Here is a 21,241-nt window from a genome sequence, read left to right on the forward strand (position 1 = left end):
GAGACCCACCCTGTGCAACTTGAATCTCTTTTTCCTTTTAATTTAAAACAAAATTTAATCTTCAATATTTTGTTTTAAATGTACAATCAAACAATGTAATCATACATAAAATTCTTCATAATAATGCACAACTCTATCGACACTATCCATAAATTAAAAAAAAAATAAGGGAGAAACCATTGAGATCAGTATGAAATACAATGTTAGGCAACACCACTGGTTAACAAAGACGATGCCCTGCAGCCTGTCGACCTCCAGCAGGACAGCCACTGCAACAGAAACGAGCACACAGGATGAACCCGACCTTCCTCACACTCTCTCACACGCGCACACACACACTCAGACTAACTGCTGCCACTCAACAGGTAAGGTGCTACTGTTCGTCCCCGCTTCGCCGCCACGTTTCCCTTCATCGTTCACGCTTTAAGGATCGCCTCGTGTTCCGAGCACAAAGAGCGGTTAGTCGGAGAAGCAGGTGTTTCTTTTCCAGGGTTTTGAAAAGCCTAAAAACCTTTGCCAGGCACTTGGCAGATGTAGCGAGACTTGACCTCAGCTGTTCTGAAGGTCCTGAGATGATTGACAGGATATGAGAGAAGACTTAAAAAGGAAAATAAAACTTTCCTTTACACAAAATTCACTATTTTGGGGTCAGACAGCTTATTCTTGACCTTAGAAACAGCAGTTCTGCAAATTTAGGGTCCGATGACTCGTCAGTTCCAGGGGTTTTGACCATTTGTGCAATAATCAAGAAACCGCAGATGCTTAAACTTGTAAATACATAGAGATTATTTTATCACATATATTTGTTTTCCTCCCAATTTAACGCAAGCTTTTATCTTTGAAGTGTCGGATAGCTTTATTAGGAACGTGCACAACATCACTCTTCGTTTTAACTGTTCACAGCCAGTTTGAAACCTCTGATGAGGAGCTGAGAGTACACGCTGCATTCGCTGGTTCCAGCTTCTAAAACGTGAGGATTTATAGCTGCACTCTGGTTCAGTTCGGCTTTCCTCTCATTATGATTCAAATGTTTTTATTGGACCACAAAAACGTGCAACTCAGAGACATTAACTTTGGCTAGTTTGCCAAATTTTAACTCCAATAATTGAAAATAAAAAAAGTTAGCTTAAAAATAATTGCTAGTTTTTAAAGTTTTTAAATCTCTGGGTGTTTTTGTTGGTTTTTGATGCCTCAACTTCCACCCATCTGGCACAGACACACATCTGCAGTGTCAGGAAATACTGTTTGATCAAAGTGTGATGTGGCCCAGGTGCCAGACACATAAAATATGTCTTTACATTGTGGGATTCTCGGAGGAAAATTAGGTTTCTGTTGTGTGAATTGGGCTCAGGTTTCCAAAGATGGATGGAGTGTTAAACAGTGTGTGTCGGGGCCTCGAGAGGTGACGACTGGTCTGAGAAACAAACAGGAGTTTAATCTGGAAATATAAATCGTTACGTCCCAGAGACGCGCTCAGATTACAGAAAAAGAATAGAAGTCACCGCGTAGCATCAACGCCACCCGCCTCCAACTTTAACCGACCGCTTTAAACAGTGCAGATTTCCAGTTCTGTTCTGCCTCGAGATGCAGAGTTCATTGATTACAGGAAGATCAATAAACTAAAAGTAATAATTGCTTGAGAAGAAAAACGAAATTTGATTTATTTGTTTTCCAGTAACAGAGAAGAACCCGACCTGGACTTTTTTCTTTACTCGCACACTTGACCTGCCTTCACACTGAATGAGACGACAGGACACACACACACACACCTGCACACACACAAAGCTCAAGCTGGCTCAGAAAAGAAAACACACACTCACTGAAGGTCCTACTTTTTCACTTTTTTCCTTCTGAAAGGGAACATTTTTTGTTCTTGAAATACAGTACCCATCTATGTCTCTCTACCACCCTCTCTCTCTCTCACACACACACACACGCATGCCATAGCCATCTCTTTTAGACCAAGGTGTACCCAGGTGAGCAGCTGCGTGCCATGCGATCATGAGCTGCTGCTGTTTTCTGGGTGAGGAGCAGGTGCATCCTGGCTGGAATGTAGTGACGCAAGGGACACACACACGCACACACACACACACATTCTCTCAACCACATACACACACTTAAATCACAGGTAAACAATGTATTTCTCTGGAGGACGGACAGGTCTGGTGTGTGTGTGTGTGTGTGTGTGTGTGTGCGCAGGGTTGGGGGGGGTGGGTAGAGGAAAGTGAGTTTATTTCCACAGAAGCCTGGAGGTCTCAAGGTCCCTCATCGCGTCCCTCATCGGCGGTTCATTCCGACCTTTGACCCCAGCCAGGCGACCACGATCTCAGCGGCGACAGGACAAAGGTGAGGCACATGAAGTGTGCAAACGGGTGTATCTTTACAGGTTAGGGAGTCTTGTGTGTGTGTGTGTGTGTGAAGGGAGAGAGAGCATGCATGTATGAGGTGTCTGCAAGTGCAAAAGTGTGTGTTTTTGTCATTTTGTGTGTGTGTGTGTGTGTGTAAAAAGTGCATTCCTCATGTGTGCGCCTTCGAGCCCTGTGACCTCCTCGTGTCCTCAGCAGCCAGAATGATAATAAAGTCTTTTTTTAATCACGTCTTTTCCTTCTCATGGCTGGTAAAAGTCTGTGGGGGCCACAGTCAGTCGGCGAGGTTCAGGGTCTACAAAGCTCAAAACTAAACAGAGAAAAAAAAAAAAGGTCCGAATGTCAGAGGTTGGAGCCGTCCAGGAGGCGCACCTCCTCCTCGTCCTCCTCGCAGTCGTCTCCCCCTCCCCCCCAGCCGTCCTGGAAGGAGCGGATCAGTTGAACATGATGGTGTCGGGATCTTGGTTTGCCATTTGCGCCATGTGACGAAGGATATCTTTTTTTGTGATAATACCAAGAAGCCGCCTGCAGGGGGAGACAAAGGAGGGGGAGGAGGGGGAAAGAAGAGGAGGTTTAGAAAAGCGAGGAGGTGCTGCTGGTTCGCAGCCGGAGCGAAGCAGAGAAAACATCGTCATGTTGTTGTTGGCACGTTTTGTTGACAGTTGTTTGAGAAGAAGCGTGTGATTTAAGATCAGATTAAAGTTTCTCTCACGCGGATCATAAAACCAATTTGAGAACACTGATGGACCAGCCAACAAGAACACGAGTCCCTGAGGAAGCAAAAGTCAGCAGGAGGAGAGGAAGGAGGTGAGTGACCAGAGGAAAAAAAAAAAGGGATGAAAGCAGGTCTGAAACGGCACCTCCGCTCCCGGAGAGCGGGGTGCCGTTTCAGGCGCCGCCTCAGCCGTTTTACGGCGACAGTCCGAGAAGCTGGTGAGAAGGAAAAACGATCCTACAAGGAGACAGGAAGGAGTGAACAGGACGTGGAGGAACGTTAGAGCCTCTGAGAAGGAGAAGAGAGGACGCTCGTCACAGCAGCCTGAAATCATTTAAGATGGAGTGTTTTTATTTCAAGGATGTCCCATAAATATTTCAAATTTTTTTTGAGTTAACAAGGCCTCTCATCTGGTTTTGTCTTGTTCTTTGACCTTTGGTACGAACTGCAGCTGCTCTAACAAAGCGTGTGCTGTTGCATGCAGTGTGCACACAGCTGATGCAAACTACTTCATCATAACATTTTGACCCTCCTCTCATCAGTCGCAGCCTTTTCGAAGCAAACAGTCCGCGCTCTCTCGGAGGCTCAGTCGAGGTGACGCATCTTCCGCTGAGCAGAGGATTGTGGGTCAGGGCGGCCAGAAAAGAACGCCGGCTTGCAAACTGCAAAACGCAGCCGGTATCTTTTGCAAACTGCTTTTGACACACTATGAGTTTGGACATGCTGAATCTTTCCTGACAGGCTACAGAGTGTGGTGGTATGTATATTGGAACGTAGCCTCTGTTTTTACCAGCAGAGGCTGCTGTGATGGGACAATCAACATTTCCATAGTGATGGGAGCAATTTCTGACCCATGTGACAGAGCTGCCTCCCCCTCCTCTTCTCCCTTAACTATTACGTACATTTACCTGATGAACCCGCACAACAAGACTGGGTCTGACTTTGCGTCACGTCTCTAAATATTCAGTTAGTGAAGATTTTTCCTGCTGATTCAAGAGCACGTCGCAGGCTGAGGTCGTTGTACGAATGGCTTTGATTTGCCTGCTGTTGAAACATTAGAAATAACCACAAACTCTTGTGCTCTTGAATCCAGCCGTGGATGTGGCTTCATTTGAACCCTGGAAAGGCAGATAAAGTGCAACCAAAACGAGTGTAAAACATACATGTGGACTCAGGTCTGAGTGAGAGGGGTTGAGCTACAGCTACTGAGCAGCAGGAGGGATGAAACACCGGTGATCAGACCCGGGTCCCAGCAGCCGCAGAGGTTTGGGATACCGGGAACAGATCAGAGTGTGTCTGAAGGGTCAACAGGTGAAGGCAATGTTCCCTGTAAGCCAGCGGTGTCCAGTGCTGTTTCCAGTTTTTTTAATCCAGGTGAGGACTTGAACCGTGACGAAAAAGCAGAAGCTCATCATAACTGCCCGCTATTATGAGTCCACATTTAAAGTATTCAGGGTCATACTTCCTCAGCGCACAGGGTCGTCTCCCACACAGTGAACGCTGGCTCACAGTGGCAAAACACATCTGTCTCTTCTGATATTCATATGGAAACGTCGACAGAGTGATGTATATTAATCTGACGTTTGTTGTTTAATTTCTGTGAATTCTTGAGCACATTTAAATACAAAAACAACCAGCTTTGCAAACTACCAAAAAAAAAAAGAAATTATCTAAATATCTGGCCCACTAGGTGGCGCTCTGACGCCCACCAGTCCAGCTGCAGTCCACTAGTTATGAATGGCTTAAATCAGTGGTTAATAATTGAAAAAATATATCACACTAACACAAACGAGGTCTCCTGTGGAACATGAATCTGTGCAGATCGACTCCAAAGAGCATCTTTGACACCTCAGTATTTCCCTTTGTCTTTAAAGGAACACGTTTACTCTGCTGTGCAAAGGACAGGACACAGCTGGCTAAGAGGAAACATTGGAAGGTTAAAGCGTGGGATTAGTAATTACTTCATCAAGGTCATTTTATCACCACACGCTAACTAGCGGAGGGCCACTACAGCACTTCTAGCACCAATCAACACAACAAGGTCACTGCACCACAGCATTCGCTACCACTACAGAATGAGGGACGTGTGGCAATGGATCGTTATCATTAGAGATCCTCTCCCTCCCTTTGACTAGCAGAGACCACCCTCTAACATATATCAAAACAACGGTAGTCCGCTTTCCCAAGGCGGCTAGCTACTCGCCGAGTGGTTGTTAAGGCGGCGGGTCAGATGTCGTCAATCTGTGGAGACCCAGGGCGAAACGGTGGGGTTTAAAAAAAAACAAAAAACAAAAAGAGGGAAAAACAGTTGTTAATGACGGTAGAAAACTGAGGGCGGGTGACTACTCAAAATGAAATGAGCCACTATTGTTGTGAGGAGGAGGAGGAGGAGGAGGATGGGGAACACACAGCAGGCATCATGGCTACATGACTGCAGACATGCTGACAAATTCTACCTACTGTTAAAATCTGTGATCGTACAGATAATAATAATAATAATAATAATCTGAAGTATACCAAAACACATCTGCGCTACGAAGCTTCTAGAAATCAGAAAACAAGATACGGCTCAATAACATCTTATTAAGGTGCTAGCATGATGCAGCTGACACAACACTGAGCAGAGCTACAGCAGCTACAGATGCACTTTAATGGGAATGAGTTGCAAAGCTGCACTCTGTGAATCTACCGAGCCCTTTTCAGACATGCAAAGCTGGGACCTCGCCGGCTTCATCCCTCTGTTAAATTAATGCTTTTTGACAAAGAGTGTGGGATCAAATCAGGGTCAAGAGGATTCTGTGAAAGTCTGTGGTCGAATGTTGGACAAACTACATTACGGCTCTGAGAGCTGGACGCCGAGCACAGACTGAAAGCTAACTCCACGGTGTGTTTGGCTTATTGCTACTTCAGGGAGATGTTTGTGCAGAGTTCCTCTGTGCTCGTCTTAAATCTGAGTTTAATGCCTTTAAGCGCGAGCAGGATTCGCGACATCACATTCCCGTGTGAGACGTAAACAAGTGCGATGCGGAAACAAGAAAAAGCAGCGAACATACGACAAGAACTGAGGACTTTATGGAACAGTAAGAGGAAGAGTAGACGTCACTTTAAGATGTTTTAACTGGACTTTTTCACGCATATTATTATTCGAAACAGAGGATTTGTATGCGTTTTATAGCCTGTCTGGGTGGGATCTTTAAAGACACAACCACAGATATTTTAAGGACCAACTTTGTACTTAACAAGGTTGACAAAACCTGCATTTTTTGCCCCGCTTTTATGACCAAAAGCAGCCAAAAATGCTGTTTTTTTGTGACACTTAAAGAGAAATTTCTTATTTGACCTTATTTCAGCTCAAAATTGACCTCCTTTATGGAAAAATTCCATAATGAACATTTATTATATTTATAGTTGCATATTTTATTGTCAATTTTCTATATATTTATGCTTCTTGGCTAATGTTAATGCCAGCATGTTTAAGTCATGAAGCACATGTCTGAAAGGGGCTCTAGACTGATGTGGGTGACAGTTCCCATACAGGTCCAACATTACAGGACCCACAAGACACAAACTAGGCTTTTCTATACAATGACTCATAAAATCTGCAACTGCTACCAGCGATGAAGATGAGGTCAGAGGACGTCTATCTACGGATGTTGCTCTAAGATGAACGACTTCATTAGAGGTGAATCCACACCAAACCAACCCACGAACCACAGAGTGCGAACAGTAAGTGACAGAGGAAGAAGAAAAAGAAGGCTTCATGTTTAGCTGGGAACTGTCAACAGCTTTTCACACCAACTTTCATGCATCCCTCTTAAGAGGCGGAGCCTAAGAGACAGGTGCAGGGGGGGGGTCACATGGTAAAGGGGGCGGGGCTAGTCACCAGGGGCTCCGTGTGCTGCTTGAGCTCCTCCAGATGCTCTAATATATTCTTCTTTGTGATGATGCCCAACACAATCCTGAAACACACACCTGTTACTCAGCAAACCGCCCGAAAACAACAAACAAACGAACAAACAAATGAACAAAAACGACAAACAGAGGAGAGACAGAGAGAGAACAGACAGCAGCAGCACAAAACATACATAACAGGTGCAACTCAAAATATGAAACTCAACGTTAACACAAAATACAACTCAAAATTACACAACTCAATTAACACAAAAGCAACAAAACTTTATAATGTTATAAACTGATTTCATGTGTTATGATGGACGGTATGCAAGTCATCTAATAAACTACTACGTCTTTAATCCTGAGGTTTAAAGCTTCAGGTTTGACTGCTGCTCTTTTGATTATGTCATCTTGTTGCGCCTTCTTCTTCTGCGATTGGTTTAATGGCTCCTGACTGGAGAGCTAGCATTTTATTTCATAAAATAAGTGACATTCTACATTTTTCTTGCACAGAGCTGTACTGGGCAACAAGTAAGATCATCACACTAAACATGGGCACTGTGGTTTCTTTTAAGTCGACCTCTCAGACACTGTTTGCCTGCTGAAAATACCAGAACACAATATGTGTATTGCTCCATGAGGAAATACTTCCCATAATGCCCAGCTGTTTTAGGAAATTACTTAATAAAGATATGGAAGATGTATCTGTGACCTGTTTTTAAAGATAACCACATATAACTAGCTTTATTCTTTAAAATGTAAATTAAAAAAAGTTAAACAAAGGTGTATATAAAAACAAACAGAGCTACACAGCTCCTCTCTGGTGAGAGAAGTGATCTGTAAACCGCGTTAACAGCTACTCAGCTCAAACCGTCTTGTAATGCCTGGATCACACCAGCAGGTGGCTCTCTGCAAAACCCAAGTCTGTAAAACCTCAACTAGACCTCCTGAGTCCAATCATAAGACATTTATTTTCACTAGCTATACAGTTCCAGAGCACACATCAACTGATTCTACTGACTGACGACATTTCCCAACATGATACCTGTTATGTAGTTGCGGTTAGTTTCAGGAGCTCAGTCTCTTCTGTGGAGACCGTCTGTTATCGTTCAGTAGGGGGGTGAAGGGGGTGCAGCACAGCGGTTAGGCCAGGCCATGCAGATAACAGGGTAAACCCAGGGATCTCAGAGTCCATGCAACACCAGGTAGTGTGTGCATGTCAACCTCAGACGGGTTAGTCGATCATAACACCGCCAGAGAGAAGGATGCGAGAAGGATTCGCCTTCCGTTCCTTAAAGCACATCCTTCCTCTTTAGACAGTTTCGCTTCCTACTTACCCGTTGTGAGTGACCAGGCACTGGCGCAGCCCGAGCTTTCTGAAGATGTCCACCACGATCTCCATGGGGGTGTGGTCAGTGACGGTGAAGGGGCTCATGTCCAGGATGGAGCGCAGTTTGAGGGGCCGGGGGCTGTCGGCCGGCAGGGTGGGTGCGTGCTGGGTGAAGTACACCCTGGAGTTCAACATGATGCCCTCCTGCTTGCGGCGAGCGTTTTCTGTTGAGAAAGGAAGAAGGAAATACAGGGGTTTGAGAGATATGGAAAAGAGAGACATATTTCAGTACTTTATAATTATTTGGTGGATGCTTTTGTCTAAACTGACTTCACTTTCTCTCATGTATACGCAGCGAGTGCAAACTGGGGCTCAGTGTACAGCTTAAGGACTCTTAAACATATCCGAATTTGGTCATTTTGGTGATTCAGTGTGCAGTTTTTCTTAGTAGAAACCTTAAATGACTCCAGGCCAAGTACCATTCTTGTGCTCCCATTTTGTGCTTAAATGTGTAATGTAATGTCTACACACTAAACTTTCAGAGTCATCAGATTCAGATCTCTCCGCTGTAGAAGCGAGCGCCGACTTGCCTCTGGTATGGGCACCAAAAACTGTTGGCCAGTGGAAAATCAGGTCTAGAAGCATGTAAACTTACTATAAGAATCAATTTTGTGGAAACTGTTCTGCTCTGTCGAGTTACCTATGGCGATAGTGATGTCCCTCCGCAGAGCAAAGCCCACCAGCCTCTGGGACTCCTTGGACACTATCACAGGGAAACCATTATAACTGGTTTCATTGATGGTGGCCTGCAGCTCCTCCACCGTCAGGTCGTCCTGCGTCAGCACCGCTAACGGCGGGTCGCTGCGTCGAGGCCTCATCACCTCCCTGGCCAGCGTGGTGTGCGTGAATTCCTCCTTGGCGTCCAGGAAGGGGTACCCGTTCAGACGGATGTGGGCCTCGTAGATTCCCTCGCGGCCAAACGCGTCGCCCACCCATTTGCTGGTCATGACGGCGGCCATGAGGGGGACGATGTACTCCAACCCACCGGTGAGCTCGAAGACGATGACGACGAGGGAGACGGTCATACGGGTCACGCCACCTGAGGAGACAGGAGAGTTTGAAAATAACATGACTTTAATATTCACCGGGATGAACATCAACATGTTAAATACCGCGAGAGTGGAGGCAAAAGTTAAACACCAGAGGTACAGTTGCTTCAGTGGCTGCTGTATGAAAAACCTCCTTGTGTCATAGTGCAAAATCATCTATCTGAGTGAGGCATTAGGTCTATAAATAGTTTCTTTTACTTTCTAAAATGTGCATCGGAAACCAAGTGAATGATTGTACTCAATCGTGTTGTGTAGATGTATATCCAGACAAACATCTGTATTTCAATGAACAATTAAAGAAACGATAATTTAATGTCTGCAGATAGAAAAAAACATTGGCTCTTTGATCACAGAGAATGTAATTTTATATCTCAGTGGTTAAATGTATAATGGTTTAGGAAAAGAAAGTCAACTGAGAGTAATCTTATTGATAAAATATCCTGACGGGAATGCTTCCTGTCTAGGCTCCTGAACTAAATACCAGCAAAACAAGGAAATTCATCTTCCTGTAAATCCAATATTTGCAGAGTAGCAGAACTGCCCGAAATGTTCTAATGCAACCAGATATCAAAAGGACAGCAGTATAACCATTTCGCAAAATATGTGAGGGTTAGCACAGCGCTGTTGTCTCATAGTAAATATCATCATTTTCAGCTGATAACTGAAAAAGGAGCAAGTATCGAAACAAATTGGTCACGCCGACTCACCCAGACATGCTGCGGCCCCCACCATGGCGTAGAGCCCTGGAGTGATGCAGTCGGCTCCCACCTCGCACCACTCTTTGAACAAGAACCAGTCGTGGTGATAATAGGCGAGCTGCTCCATGGCGATGCCGACGATTCGCCCCGCGATCGCCCCGATGGCCATGCTGGGGATGAACAAACCCGACGGGACCTGAGGATGAGAAGCAAGAGCTGGTTTTAGTTCTGATAACGTCATGCAGGGGGAAACATGTGCGTTAGGAAAAAAAAATCATCCAGGGATCACACCTTAAGCCCAAAGGTGAATATGGTCATGATGATTTTGAAGATGAGCGCCAGGCAGAGCTGCCACATGGCGGCGTAGACGCCCGGCCCCGCCGGCCGGTTGGGGTTGTCGGTGAAAGCCTTGCTGCCGTTCATCTGGCTGCGGTACTGGCAGAGCTGTGAGGACTCCAGCGGGCCGCAGTCGGTGAACAGCTCCTTTATCAGCTCACTGGTGTTCTGACGCGTGTACGGGTTCGGGAAAGCAACCACAGCGGTGATGGCCGCCACCAAGATCACCTCCAACACGGGGTACTTGCCTGAAGAGAGGGACAATGCAACATGTCAGACTGTGGGAGGCCTGATGGCGAGACGCACCAAATCTGGCGAGGACGCATCTGAACGCACTAATATTCTAGACTAATATTCCACCATTATACCGAACACAATAATATTCCAAATTTGATCCGGGTCATGTTAACAGCACATTCCACTTGGATATTCCTAACTAGGCTTTAGTCCGATTAACACATGCAGGATATGTTGATATTGTTCTGGTTTTAGGAGGCTTCTCTTTACATGTAGCACAAACACAACATGTGTCTCAACCAGCCGACAGTTTGCAAGGTTGGAGTAGAGATGCATGCACAAAAAAGAAGCCCACACTTCTGGTAGGAAGGAGAAACACACCTACTTTTAACATTATGGGAGACTTGGATATCAACAGGTATAGATATGTGCATACACTATTGCAATGCCGACCTTTTTAAATGTGTCTTTACATTAATCACAGTGTGCACTGGCTACATGTAAACTGAAGCAATAGAGGAATATTCAAAACAGCTTAGTAGGAATATTGTCTTTTTCAGACAAAGGACAAAAACCAGAATATTTTGAGCATGTAAATGCAGACATTGTAGAAAAGGAAATAGCTCCTAATGGCTAAGTAATAACCCCCCCCCCCACCACAAACTGAAGCTAATATGAAACTTCAGCAGTCTCAGTTCTCACAAATGAATTTGATAATAATTTCCCTCTTCTATAACTATATCTTAACTGCCACTCAATGGGGAAACAAAAAAAGGGAGCTTTACTCGATTTGACAAACTCATACTGCTGAAGCTTCATACTAGCTTCAAATAAACTTCTGACTTCTTCACACTTCAAGTTTCTCTAATGGCTCTGGGTCGTTCATGTTTGCTCCATAATGCTCAGAACATTTAAGATGATTCAACAACCAAGCTGCATACCTGAGCCTTTTGTTAAAATGTCTGCTGGCATTTGACCTCTTTCTGTTAGTACAAACTGCTGACTGTGATCTTCCAGACAGCCACATCATTTGTAACAGCTACCATCACCTTCAAACGCCCAGGCTGGCTGACATATCCCAATCCCAAATCATGAATCAAGTCAAAGTACTTGCCGAAGCGTGTCAGCTTGCGCCGCCGGCACCACGCGATGTTGGCTCGGATGAAGAAGGCTCCCCAGAGGCCTCCGAAAACTCCCAGAAGGATGAAGGGGATGAGCTCAAACAGGTACCACGGCGTGTGGTACTCGACGTAGAACAGCACCAGGCGGCTGTTACCGAACGGGTTGATGGAGCGCAGGACGAAGGCCGCCACCAGGGCAGCGAAGAAGGAGCGCCACAGCGTCTTGAGAGGGAAGTAGTAGCTCACCTGAGAGAGATGGAGGAGAGTTTGCATGATTAGGTGTAGTTGACGAGTTTTCATGTCATTTATGTCACTTCATGAGTCTATAACGACGTGTGCCGCACCTCCTCCAAGCTGAAGAGCACTCCTCCAATCGGTGCTCCAAAAGCAACGGACACTCCGGCCGCCGACGCAGCTGAGAGGACCTGAGAGACAAAACAAACGCACCTCAGCTGATGTGATGGGGTGACGAACAGCCAAACTGACTCTACAACCCAGTTGGAATACCAGGGGGATAAAACATTGACTTGTATTTCTTCTCTCACACCTCTCGTTTCTTGGCTTCGTTCTTGCTGTACTTGGGGAAGAGGTAGGAGAAGATGTTCCCACAGCAGCAGGCCACGTGGACCAGGGGGCCCTCCTTCCCGAGGCTGAGGCCAGACGCCACGGCCAGCACCAGAGTGATGGTCTTGATCATCAGGGTCCACTTGCCCAGGTAGCCCCGGATGATGAACCCACTCAGGATGGTCTTGATCTGCGGAGAGAGGGGGCACAAGGGTAGATTTGATTCCCACTGTGGACAACAAGGCAGGAAATATCTACAAGGTCTCTGTAGTCCTGGTGCAGTGTTACAGTTAGTCTGAAATTGCAGGCATCAATAAGTGCTTTATAATGACTAACAAAGAGCCAATATGCTACTAATATGCATGCTAATAAGCATTTTTTATTTATTTTGCAAATGAGAAAGAAGTTTAAAGCCTCTGGAACCAAATCTTTGCAAGTAATTGTGTTCTTTTAAGGATGCAAATATATAAAATTATACTATTCAATCAAACTTTTTTCTTTCCCTTTGTTTTAGTATTTTTGGGCCATTTTATGCCTTTATTAGACGGTGGATAGCAGAGATCTGACAGAAAATAACGGCCAAAAAAAAACAAAAAAAAAAAGTCGGCCATTTCTGACCAATCAAAATCAGCAGACAGATGATGTCACACATCCTGCTCAACCTACACGTCAACTAAAATACTTTTAAGTTGTCTTCTTGATTTCGTTATGCAAATGTACTCAGGCTTTGCTTTAGTTGCATCTCTACCTCCTGATCAAAGTCACCGTCTACCACACACTTCACTTGGCAATGCAGTTCCACCTCTCTTGTTCCCATGGCAACAAAAGCTCAGAGCGCTCACCTAAAAAAAATGGCTTTTTTCGCAGCACGGACAAACCTGTCGCACCTCGCTGCTGCCCACTGAATTTACAATTTTAACCCACTTCAAGACATTAAAGGGAATCCCACAAGCGTGATGACACACTGTGGATCCCAGAGAGTGAACAAAACGCATTAGACCCCTTTCATGGAGAGTGAGAGGCAGCTGCAGTGATTTATATCTGTTTCATGAGCTACTTCGAGCTTCTGACACCCAGAGCAAATTGATCAGACGTGAGAAAATGAGAGAACCAAGAGATAAAACAGAACATCAATAATCAGCTTCAGAGTGAAGGAGCTTGTGTAGAGACAGAAAAGACACTCGGCACAGAAAGAGATAACCTGATAACCTCATTAGTTGGATGAAACTGCTTGAAATGTTGCATGAAAGCCAACTCTTTACTCTTGGATGTTGGGAGTTTTCCACAAGAAATTCAATGCACCAACGAAGGGGAGGTTTCGAAACGGTCCCAGCGTGCATCGTACCTGAAAGGGTTTTGTAAAAGCGTAATCTTCCTCACCTCAGGGATCCCCGAGCCGCAGGCGTACGGAGCAAACACCTTGACCAGACAGACGGCCAGGAAGGCGAAGGAAAGAGCCCAGTAGATGTACATGAAGTAGTTCATGATGTACGAGCCGGGGCCCTGCAGAGAGGTGAGGAAGAGGATCGCAGCAGAACAGCTTGAAACTCACCGGTACCAAAAATCATACATATAAAGTAATGGATGGATGTAAATGGTCGCTGTATACACTTTCTTTTCTTTCATCACTGCGTTCAGGTGATGAGAAACATCACTGTGTCCAAAGCTATGACTGTGAAGTGCCAATAACTCATTTAAACCTTTAACACCCTCCTCGCTTTGCAAGTGGTCTGCATAAGTTAAAACAAAAATACTGTTGTTATTGCTGATGCACAAATAACACCAGGGTTTCCTCTGTAATTTTACAGGCCCGGGGGGAACAGTAACCTCCCACCTTTACTGTATTCATTCTGCTGCTGCACGAGCACCAGCGATAAAAAAACACCATCATTAATATGCTCTGCTCTCGTGTTTCACTGAGGGACGGCCACGCACGCGCGCACGCACACACAGCAGAGGAGAGACAGAGCTAGATCAGAGAACATTCAGTTAAAGCAGAATGATAATGCTGTTTTGCTCTTAAAGTTTTCTGTGAAACTTGTTGGAAGAGTACTGTTGCCCTGGTGTCTTGTGTAGTCTGCGCCAGACTCCATTTGAAAAGTAGACTTTTTAAAGGCCGATCACGTGGTAACTCAGGATACATTTTGGCCTTGTGTGCTCTGATTAGTTTGGTTTGCAGTTAACACACCTGTTATAACACCTGTCATAATTTTGTTTTAATGAAAGCTCAACTCCTGGCATTTAGTGTTCTTCGCCAAAGTTTGAGATGAAGGAAATAACAGGAGTAACAGACAAACCAGCTTAAAAAGTGACATATATTTTCTTTTTAAATAAGTGGCCTGCGGTGGATCTAATATATTCCAATGTGAGGAGTGGTTCATGTGTTTTTCAAAAGGTAACTGGCAAATATTTGGAAAAGAAACCTTAAAGTGGTAAAATTGAGAACAGGATTTGGTGTGGTGGTAGAATGTGAAGCAGTCAACCTCGGGGAAACACTGTACGTGTTCATATAAGAGTAACCTTCCATTTCATTAGCAGTCTGATAAAGTCCTAGACTCTGCTAGCGTCCCATAGGCTAAACAGTGGGTTACAAAATATTAAAAACTCTGAAGACATCAAGTATTCTAGCCTGAGGAGATTGAAGGTTGCAGGTTGCATTAGCAGCAAAGAGGACAAAATCAGAAAATATGGAGGCTAAAATCTAATTAAATATACATATATATAAATTAAATAAATTCAACTAAAGGCACGGTTGTCTCTGCAGTCCATTTGAGAATTTACAGTCATATATGCTATCAAGCAACAGAAAAAGGCTGCAGTGGCTGAGGTCTCAAGCATGTGCCTGTGTTAGTCTACCTCAGCCTGCCCCAGTATTAGCTCAGCCCAGCTCTTCCACTGAGGACACTTGTCCCGCTCAGCGAAGGTGGTCTCATTGGACGTCCAGCAGCACTGCTCGTGGTTGAACCACATTGCGCTCAGGCACACGCCCTCCTTCAGGTCGTTCATCCAATCAGCAGCAATGTCAATCAGGCCAGCCAAAGCACCTGGCAGGAGGGGGGAACCAGGAAGGAAACGAGGGGCCGAGAGGTGAAGGCAGGACAGGAAGTAGAAAAAGAGAAAGAGGCAGTGGCGGTTAGCTTGCTAGTTGTGCTACCAGTTTTTACATGAGGCTTTTATCTTATCAAGTTAGAACAGCGAGGTAGACCCAAGTCTATAAAATCTCCACATCAAAATAAATAAATAAATAAATACAACTTGTGTCAGGCCTGCATGTAGAGGCTTTGTTTGACATAAATTTCATCTGCATCCTAAACAACATGGTAGGTTTTACACCCACACTTTACTTTATATAAAAAATAACCACATCAGAAGGCAGACAGTCTGAATAAATAACTGTATTAAAAATCAAAGACGGTCTGGAACAACTGAAATCCTTAATTTTCGCCTTCAGTGCTAATAATCAGCAAATCAAATGAGCCTTTATTAGCTGTGTCACAGGATCATTAAGCAGAAAAATGTCAATCAGTGAACTTGACCTTTTACAGTTTTTAATTAAAATCCATGATTTGGATACCAAGAGGTCCCTTTGTAACCTGGATCTGTGACTATAAAAAAAAGTCCCACTTTGACTAGCTGGTCCTCACAGGTTGGTAAAAAGGCCTGCAGGTTTTCTCTTTTGTTGGTCAAAACGAACATAAATAATTTATGTAGATTTTGTGCTTTGAGGACAGAACTCTGCCTCGCGAGGCTCCTGCAGGAGGAAGAAAATGCTTCTGTTTGTGTTTGTGAGCGAGTGGTTAAGTGTGAGCAGAAGACGGAACGAGACCAAGAGAAAGACTGAGCGTGAGCTGCCTGAGGCGAAGCATGTGAGAGTCACCAGCAGGAGAGATAACGGCTCTGTGTTTGCACTGTGTGCGTGTGTGCGTTACCTGAGGCCAAGCCAGTGAGCGTCACCACCAGCCACCCAGACCAAGCGTCGTACAGGCTCTTTGTGAACTCCCATGCTGACTCCTTTTTCTTACTGTTAATCTAAAAAACACACGACAGTTAGTGAGCAAAAGCTCAATTAAATGCATAAATAAAACGAATGAGCTTTCGAGAAAATGTCATCAAATAAACAGGTATTAAACGACTTATACTGGCAGTGATGCAAGTAGGTCAAAGGCTGATCACTACTGATGATAAGCTAATGAGGAGTTTACTTTAGTGGCAGGATTTCTGCTGCTGCTTCAATAAAAAGGTTGACTTTAAGACCAGTTTATAAAACCAATGTTTGACAGAGTATTTAAGTAACACGCAAAATCAAATAAATGAACAAATTATCAGTCATCATTTCGTGTATCCCTGCACAGAACCACTTCTAGAAAGAAGGCTGTAAAGTCAATATTTGGATAAAAGTGTTGACAGAGTGAGGTTGTGTCAGTGACGGGGAGATGAAGGATAGGATGCTGGTTCTTACATGAGCTCTGCACAATGTGAATTTCTATACTGAGCATGAGCGTTTATTTTTGATCTAGGTCTTAGTAGTCAGCGGACCTTGTGAAAAAGGTAGCTGCTGGCTAAAATAATGATAATTTTGAGGCAGAAAAATTCCATTAAAAAAAAATTGCCAATCGCATTTGTTATCAGATTCTTTTTCCTTGTGTTTATTGTTGATGAAGTTTCTGCTGATAGGTTGCACCGTTCTCTTTCTCCCTACAACTGCTGATCTTACGGCCCAGTTCTTCTATCATGTGATCCACAGGAAGTGTGGCACAACGCTTCCCGTGCAGCAGAGAATTTTTTCGCTGACACCAGCTAATGTGCAAAAGCTGAGCTGGGAACAGGCTGAGCTAGGACTGAGATACTACTGAGAGCTGAGTATCACTTTAAAGCTTGTATTGCAAACCATATCTGAGCGTCAAAAACCCCTGAAAGTGTTTTAAGGCTAAAGGCTTCAGTATGCTTTAGACAGACTGTCTAAGGGTGGGTTATACGACAAAGAAGTAGTTCGACGTGTTGTCCAACCTTAATGGAAATCAAAACTGACCATCGGACAAGTTCTGATGAAGCAAACTAGCAGCTAAATGTTATTCATATGCCTCCCTAACCTAAGAATTATGAGGGATAGCTTGTTTGAAGCATAGCGACACCTCTTATGGTTTAAAGGTTTCACTGTTGGCCAGCCTCCGTCTGCTCACCTTCCGGTGCCTCTCGCGGTCCTTGCACTTCTCGCGGACCCAGTCGATAGTGTGGAAGTCGTCGTAGGTCCCCACACCAGGGATGGGCTCCTCTAGGAAGTCCAACAGGTGGGTGCTGCTGCTGGGTGCCCCGCCCCCGTTTGACATGGCGTAGTTAGACCCTGAGGAGGAAAGACAGACAGAAAGAGCGTGATGAGTGTAAGTAATTGCATGGGAAATTCCCTATGATTCATTTTTTACTTACTCTTTATTCAACATTTAAGTATATGTAATGTTCAGAACAATATCTTTAACTGCTTGATTCTAGAAGAGGAAAAACCTTACAGTATATCAAATGATATAATATGATGGAGCACGCAGGATATAAAAAAACATTAGAAACCACAGTGTTAAAACTCTGTACACACACAGAAAAGCACTTATTTTCCCTCAGAGCCATTTTCCAGATACCAATTTCAACAAAAGTCATTTCAGTCTCTGCAGCATGGATCGGAAACGAGCAACAGCAACATTAAAACAAAAAAGCTTGTGATGTGATATTTTTGCTGCTCCGCCGTACATCTGAGCATATTATAAATGCTCCCGGAAAGAAAAGAGATCCATCACGCTGCTGCCTGCTGCACGTTAGAGCTCCAGCTCCTCGATTATCCGGCTCATCAGAAACACTGCAGCGCTAAAACACACAGTCACCACTGAGATGTAACGACACAGTCGGAAGCATAGCAGCACCGAGAAAACCCCTCGCAGCCTGCAGTCCATCCCCTCATCTGGACCGGAAACAGTGACGGAGTGGAGGTTTATCTGCACCGCTCGGACGAGTAAACTTTTGATGAAATACCTGGAAGAAATGTCTCTTTCTCCTCTCGGATCCTCCTGCTGCTGTGAGATGCAGATCACTGTGTGTCGGGGGGGCGGGGGTGGGTGTGTCTGCAGATGGTCTTTTACATTTTGAACTTTATTTCAAAAAGTGAATCAGCAAGTTTTACTGAAAGCTCTTTCTGCACTTCACTAAGTAAATGACATTTTAATTATATCTAAAACCTTTCACAGATGCCTTGTTGGCTTTTTCTTGGAGCCATAAAGTCCTGTGTCCTTTGATGCGTAAAAAACTTGGATGTCTGGCAGTTTCATTAGCACTGGTCTGATTGTATTGGCCTACGGCCTGCAGGACAATGGGATTGCCTATGGGCCCAATAACCATGCATAGTAGATTTCGTCATGACTTCACCATGACTATGATTAGTCACAGCACGCATTAATGACTTAACAACAAACAACGTTGTGCACTGCCTTTTGGAAAATTGTGCTGATACTATACAAAGATAATTACATCGAGTTTGAGACACTGAATGATGCTGCTGGTTAGGTCCGATCTGTTCGGCCTGGATGCACACGTTCAATACAAAGCAGGGACAGCAAGACATATTGAGTCACATCAGCGCACGCACACACGCACAAACACGGTATAACAGCGCGAGGAGAAGCAGCTGAGGGGCAGATTCTCTCTGCCTCTCATCTTTGCATGGCTGCCATTCGGCTTCCCTGGCTGAGGCGGCTGCATGATGCGACATCTCTTCGGTAAAAGAAAGCCAACGCTGTAATATTTCATGACATAGTTCTGAGACAACAATGGAATAATCAAAAAATCTTCATCTTCTTAGTTATCATCCAAACAATTCAGTGACTCCATTCAGCATTCAAGTACAAGAGAGCCATCACATTAACTTTAACGTGCACTGCCTCATGTTTAATCCGGCGCAGAGTGTGTTCGAGAAATTAGAGAGAACCCGGCCTCCCACGTTTTCTGAGATTGTCAGAAAAACTGAGGCTAATCCTCCTACTTGTGATGACACAAATATGTGAGGCGGCGACTTCTTCATCTTCAACACAAAGGCACTACAGTGTGCGACGAGGACAAAAGGCAGACGCAGAGCAACAGCTAAAGATTGTGTTTTAGTGGCCAGAGGAACAAAGTAAAATATGTGCTATTAAAACAAAATTCTGTGACATGAACACGTAGAATTTGGTTCTCCTGTCTGCGTACATTCAGCAATATCAGATTAAGTCGGTGCAATTACTTTGTGTGTGGGCTGAATACATTTAAACCTAAAAACAGAAATTCAGCGTTATCATTTTGAGAGCTCACAAGGCGAAATTATGAGGGATGCAACAGAAAAAAGGGGCAAAAGTGAAATTTTGCATTTCACTTCATCTTAAAAAGCAATTCAACACCAAAGTGCTGTTTAACTACTTTTAAATCATCTGTTATTGAGATTCTTAAGAGACAAATTGGACACAATGCAAGTTTTTTTTCCCTAAATAAACGTTTCTTCAGTCAGACATTGATTTGCCCTTTGAAAACAACTTAGAAGATAAACACTAAAAGCACTTCCTGTATTCTTACGCATGTAGCATCGAGCCAAAGCTGCACAAATGTTCTTATACAGTTAACAGTCCATCTCCAAGTCCCCTGCCATGCTTACCGAATCATTCATTCATTCATTCAGTGCCACGCGGTCAGTCACACATCAGTCAGGCACGCTGCCGATGAATTTTCCAGCATCCTGTGATGCAGCTGTGAAAGCAGATGATGTTACTGAGGGTAGAAAGCCCCTTCAGTCAGAGCTCGACAGATCCAAAACGTCAAGTACAAATTCAACCGCCTCGCCAGATGAATTCAAACAAAAGTAGCTCGACGTGCTATCATTCTGTTGCTCTCACACTGCTAAAGATAAAGGTGTGAATGCAGAAATGTGGGCGGGAATAATGCCAATCTACTGACATACCACAGTTAACACTGAGGTGGAAAATCCTGTGACCATTTGAACAGCAAGCATACACATTCCAGTCCACAATACACATTTCCCCCAGCATTTTTAATCTTCTGAGCCTAACTACCACTGGGGCAGGGTTATCACTGTCAAACAAGGCCTCATTCATAGCTGTTAGCTCTCTCTGCTCAACATTAAACATTAAAAAAAAATCCCTTGGATGGCTTTAACCTGGGCTATAAAACGGATCATCAGTGCATATGCATCCTTTCCAAGCACTACTACACTGCAACTGCTATTAGCATAAAATAAATGAGCTACACAACTTCAATGCACCAAAAACATTAATCCACAACAGGCGAGAAAGATTATAAGCAATTAAAATCAGATGATGCTTTCCATCAAATTACATACATCTCAATTTGGAATAAAGCTCTTGCACACTAGCGATATTTTTAACCAGAGCAGCCTGCTGATGAAGCCTGCCTCGCAAAGATTTCCCACATCACCAACGTGGGCCATGACGGAGCCTTTGAAAGAGCAGCTTATTAGTTCATTGCCTCACTGCCTTTGATGTTTGATGGGATGCGGGAGTGGAAAAACCCCCATCGGTGTGAATTTCTGTAAGAAGCAGGGAAAAGATGGTGTAGCTTTCATCTGACCGGCCGATATGCATCGTGTCCAGAGAGGAGAAAAGGGAAGTGAGTGTGTGAGCTGTTGTGGAGTCAGCAGCAGAAAGAGCTTCAGGCTTGGCAGGGAGACTGATACTATCATTCTCCATTTTGATTTTACAGTGACAGCTACAGTCTGGACTGTCCAGGGATTGATTGTGTGTGTGTGTGTGTGTGTGAGTGTGTGCGCAAAGTGAAGGGGAGGTGCAATGGCGATGACTCAGTTGTTGACTCAACAAAAGCAGTTTT

At 44.4% G+C, this 21,241-nt stretch overlaps 1 protein-coding gene across 7 annotated transcripts in view; it reads right to left on the reverse strand.

Annotated features, from left to right (window-relative positions):
- Positions 1–16: 16 nt before the first annotated feature.
- clcn3 (chloride channel 3) overlaps positions 17–21,241 on the reverse strand; it is a 38,953-nt gene continuing 17,728 nt past the window's right edge. For 4 of the 7 annotated variants that reach the window (XM_041964563.1, XM_041964557.1, XM_041964562.1 and 1 more), the window contains 13 exons: positions 17,551–17,711; positions 16,300–16,399; positions 15,227–15,414; positions 13,751–13,873; positions 12,354–12,560; positions 12,151–12,231; positions 11,800–12,052; positions 10,404–10,696; positions 10,122–10,308; positions 9,006–9,404; positions 8,313–8,529; positions 6,965–7,040; positions 17–2,891 (listed from right to left, as the gene is read on the reverse strand). In XM_041964563.1, the coding sequence (XP_041820497.1) occupies positions 2,709–2,891; positions 6,965–7,040; positions 8,313–8,529; positions 9,006–9,404; positions 10,122–10,308; positions 10,404–10,696; positions 11,800–12,052; positions 12,151–12,231; positions 12,354–12,560; positions 13,751–13,873; positions 15,227–15,414; positions 16,300–16,399; positions 17,551–17,697 (2,454 nt within the window). In that variant the 5' untranslated portion in view covers positions 17,698–17,711 and the 3' untranslated portion in view covers positions 17–2,708. Of the gene's footprint in view, positions 5,323–6,964; positions 7,041–8,312; positions 8,530–9,005; positions 9,405–10,121; positions 10,309–10,403; positions 10,697–11,799; positions 12,053–12,150; positions 12,232–12,353; positions 12,561–13,750; positions 13,874–15,226; positions 15,415–16,299; positions 16,400–17,550; positions 17,712–21,241 lie in introns of all 7 variants that reach the window. The other 3 variants (XM_041964559.1, XM_041964564.1, XM_041964560.1) reach the window with 2 other exon arrangements.

The sequence above is a fragment of the Chelmon rostratus genome, chromosome 23 (genome assembly GCF_017976325.1).
Source record: "Chelmon rostratus isolate fCheRos1 chromosome 23, fCheRos1.pri, whole genome shotgun sequence".
Lineage (NCBI taxonomy): Eukaryota > Metazoa > Chordata > Actinopteri > Chaetodontiformes > Chaetodontidae > Chelmon > Chelmon rostratus.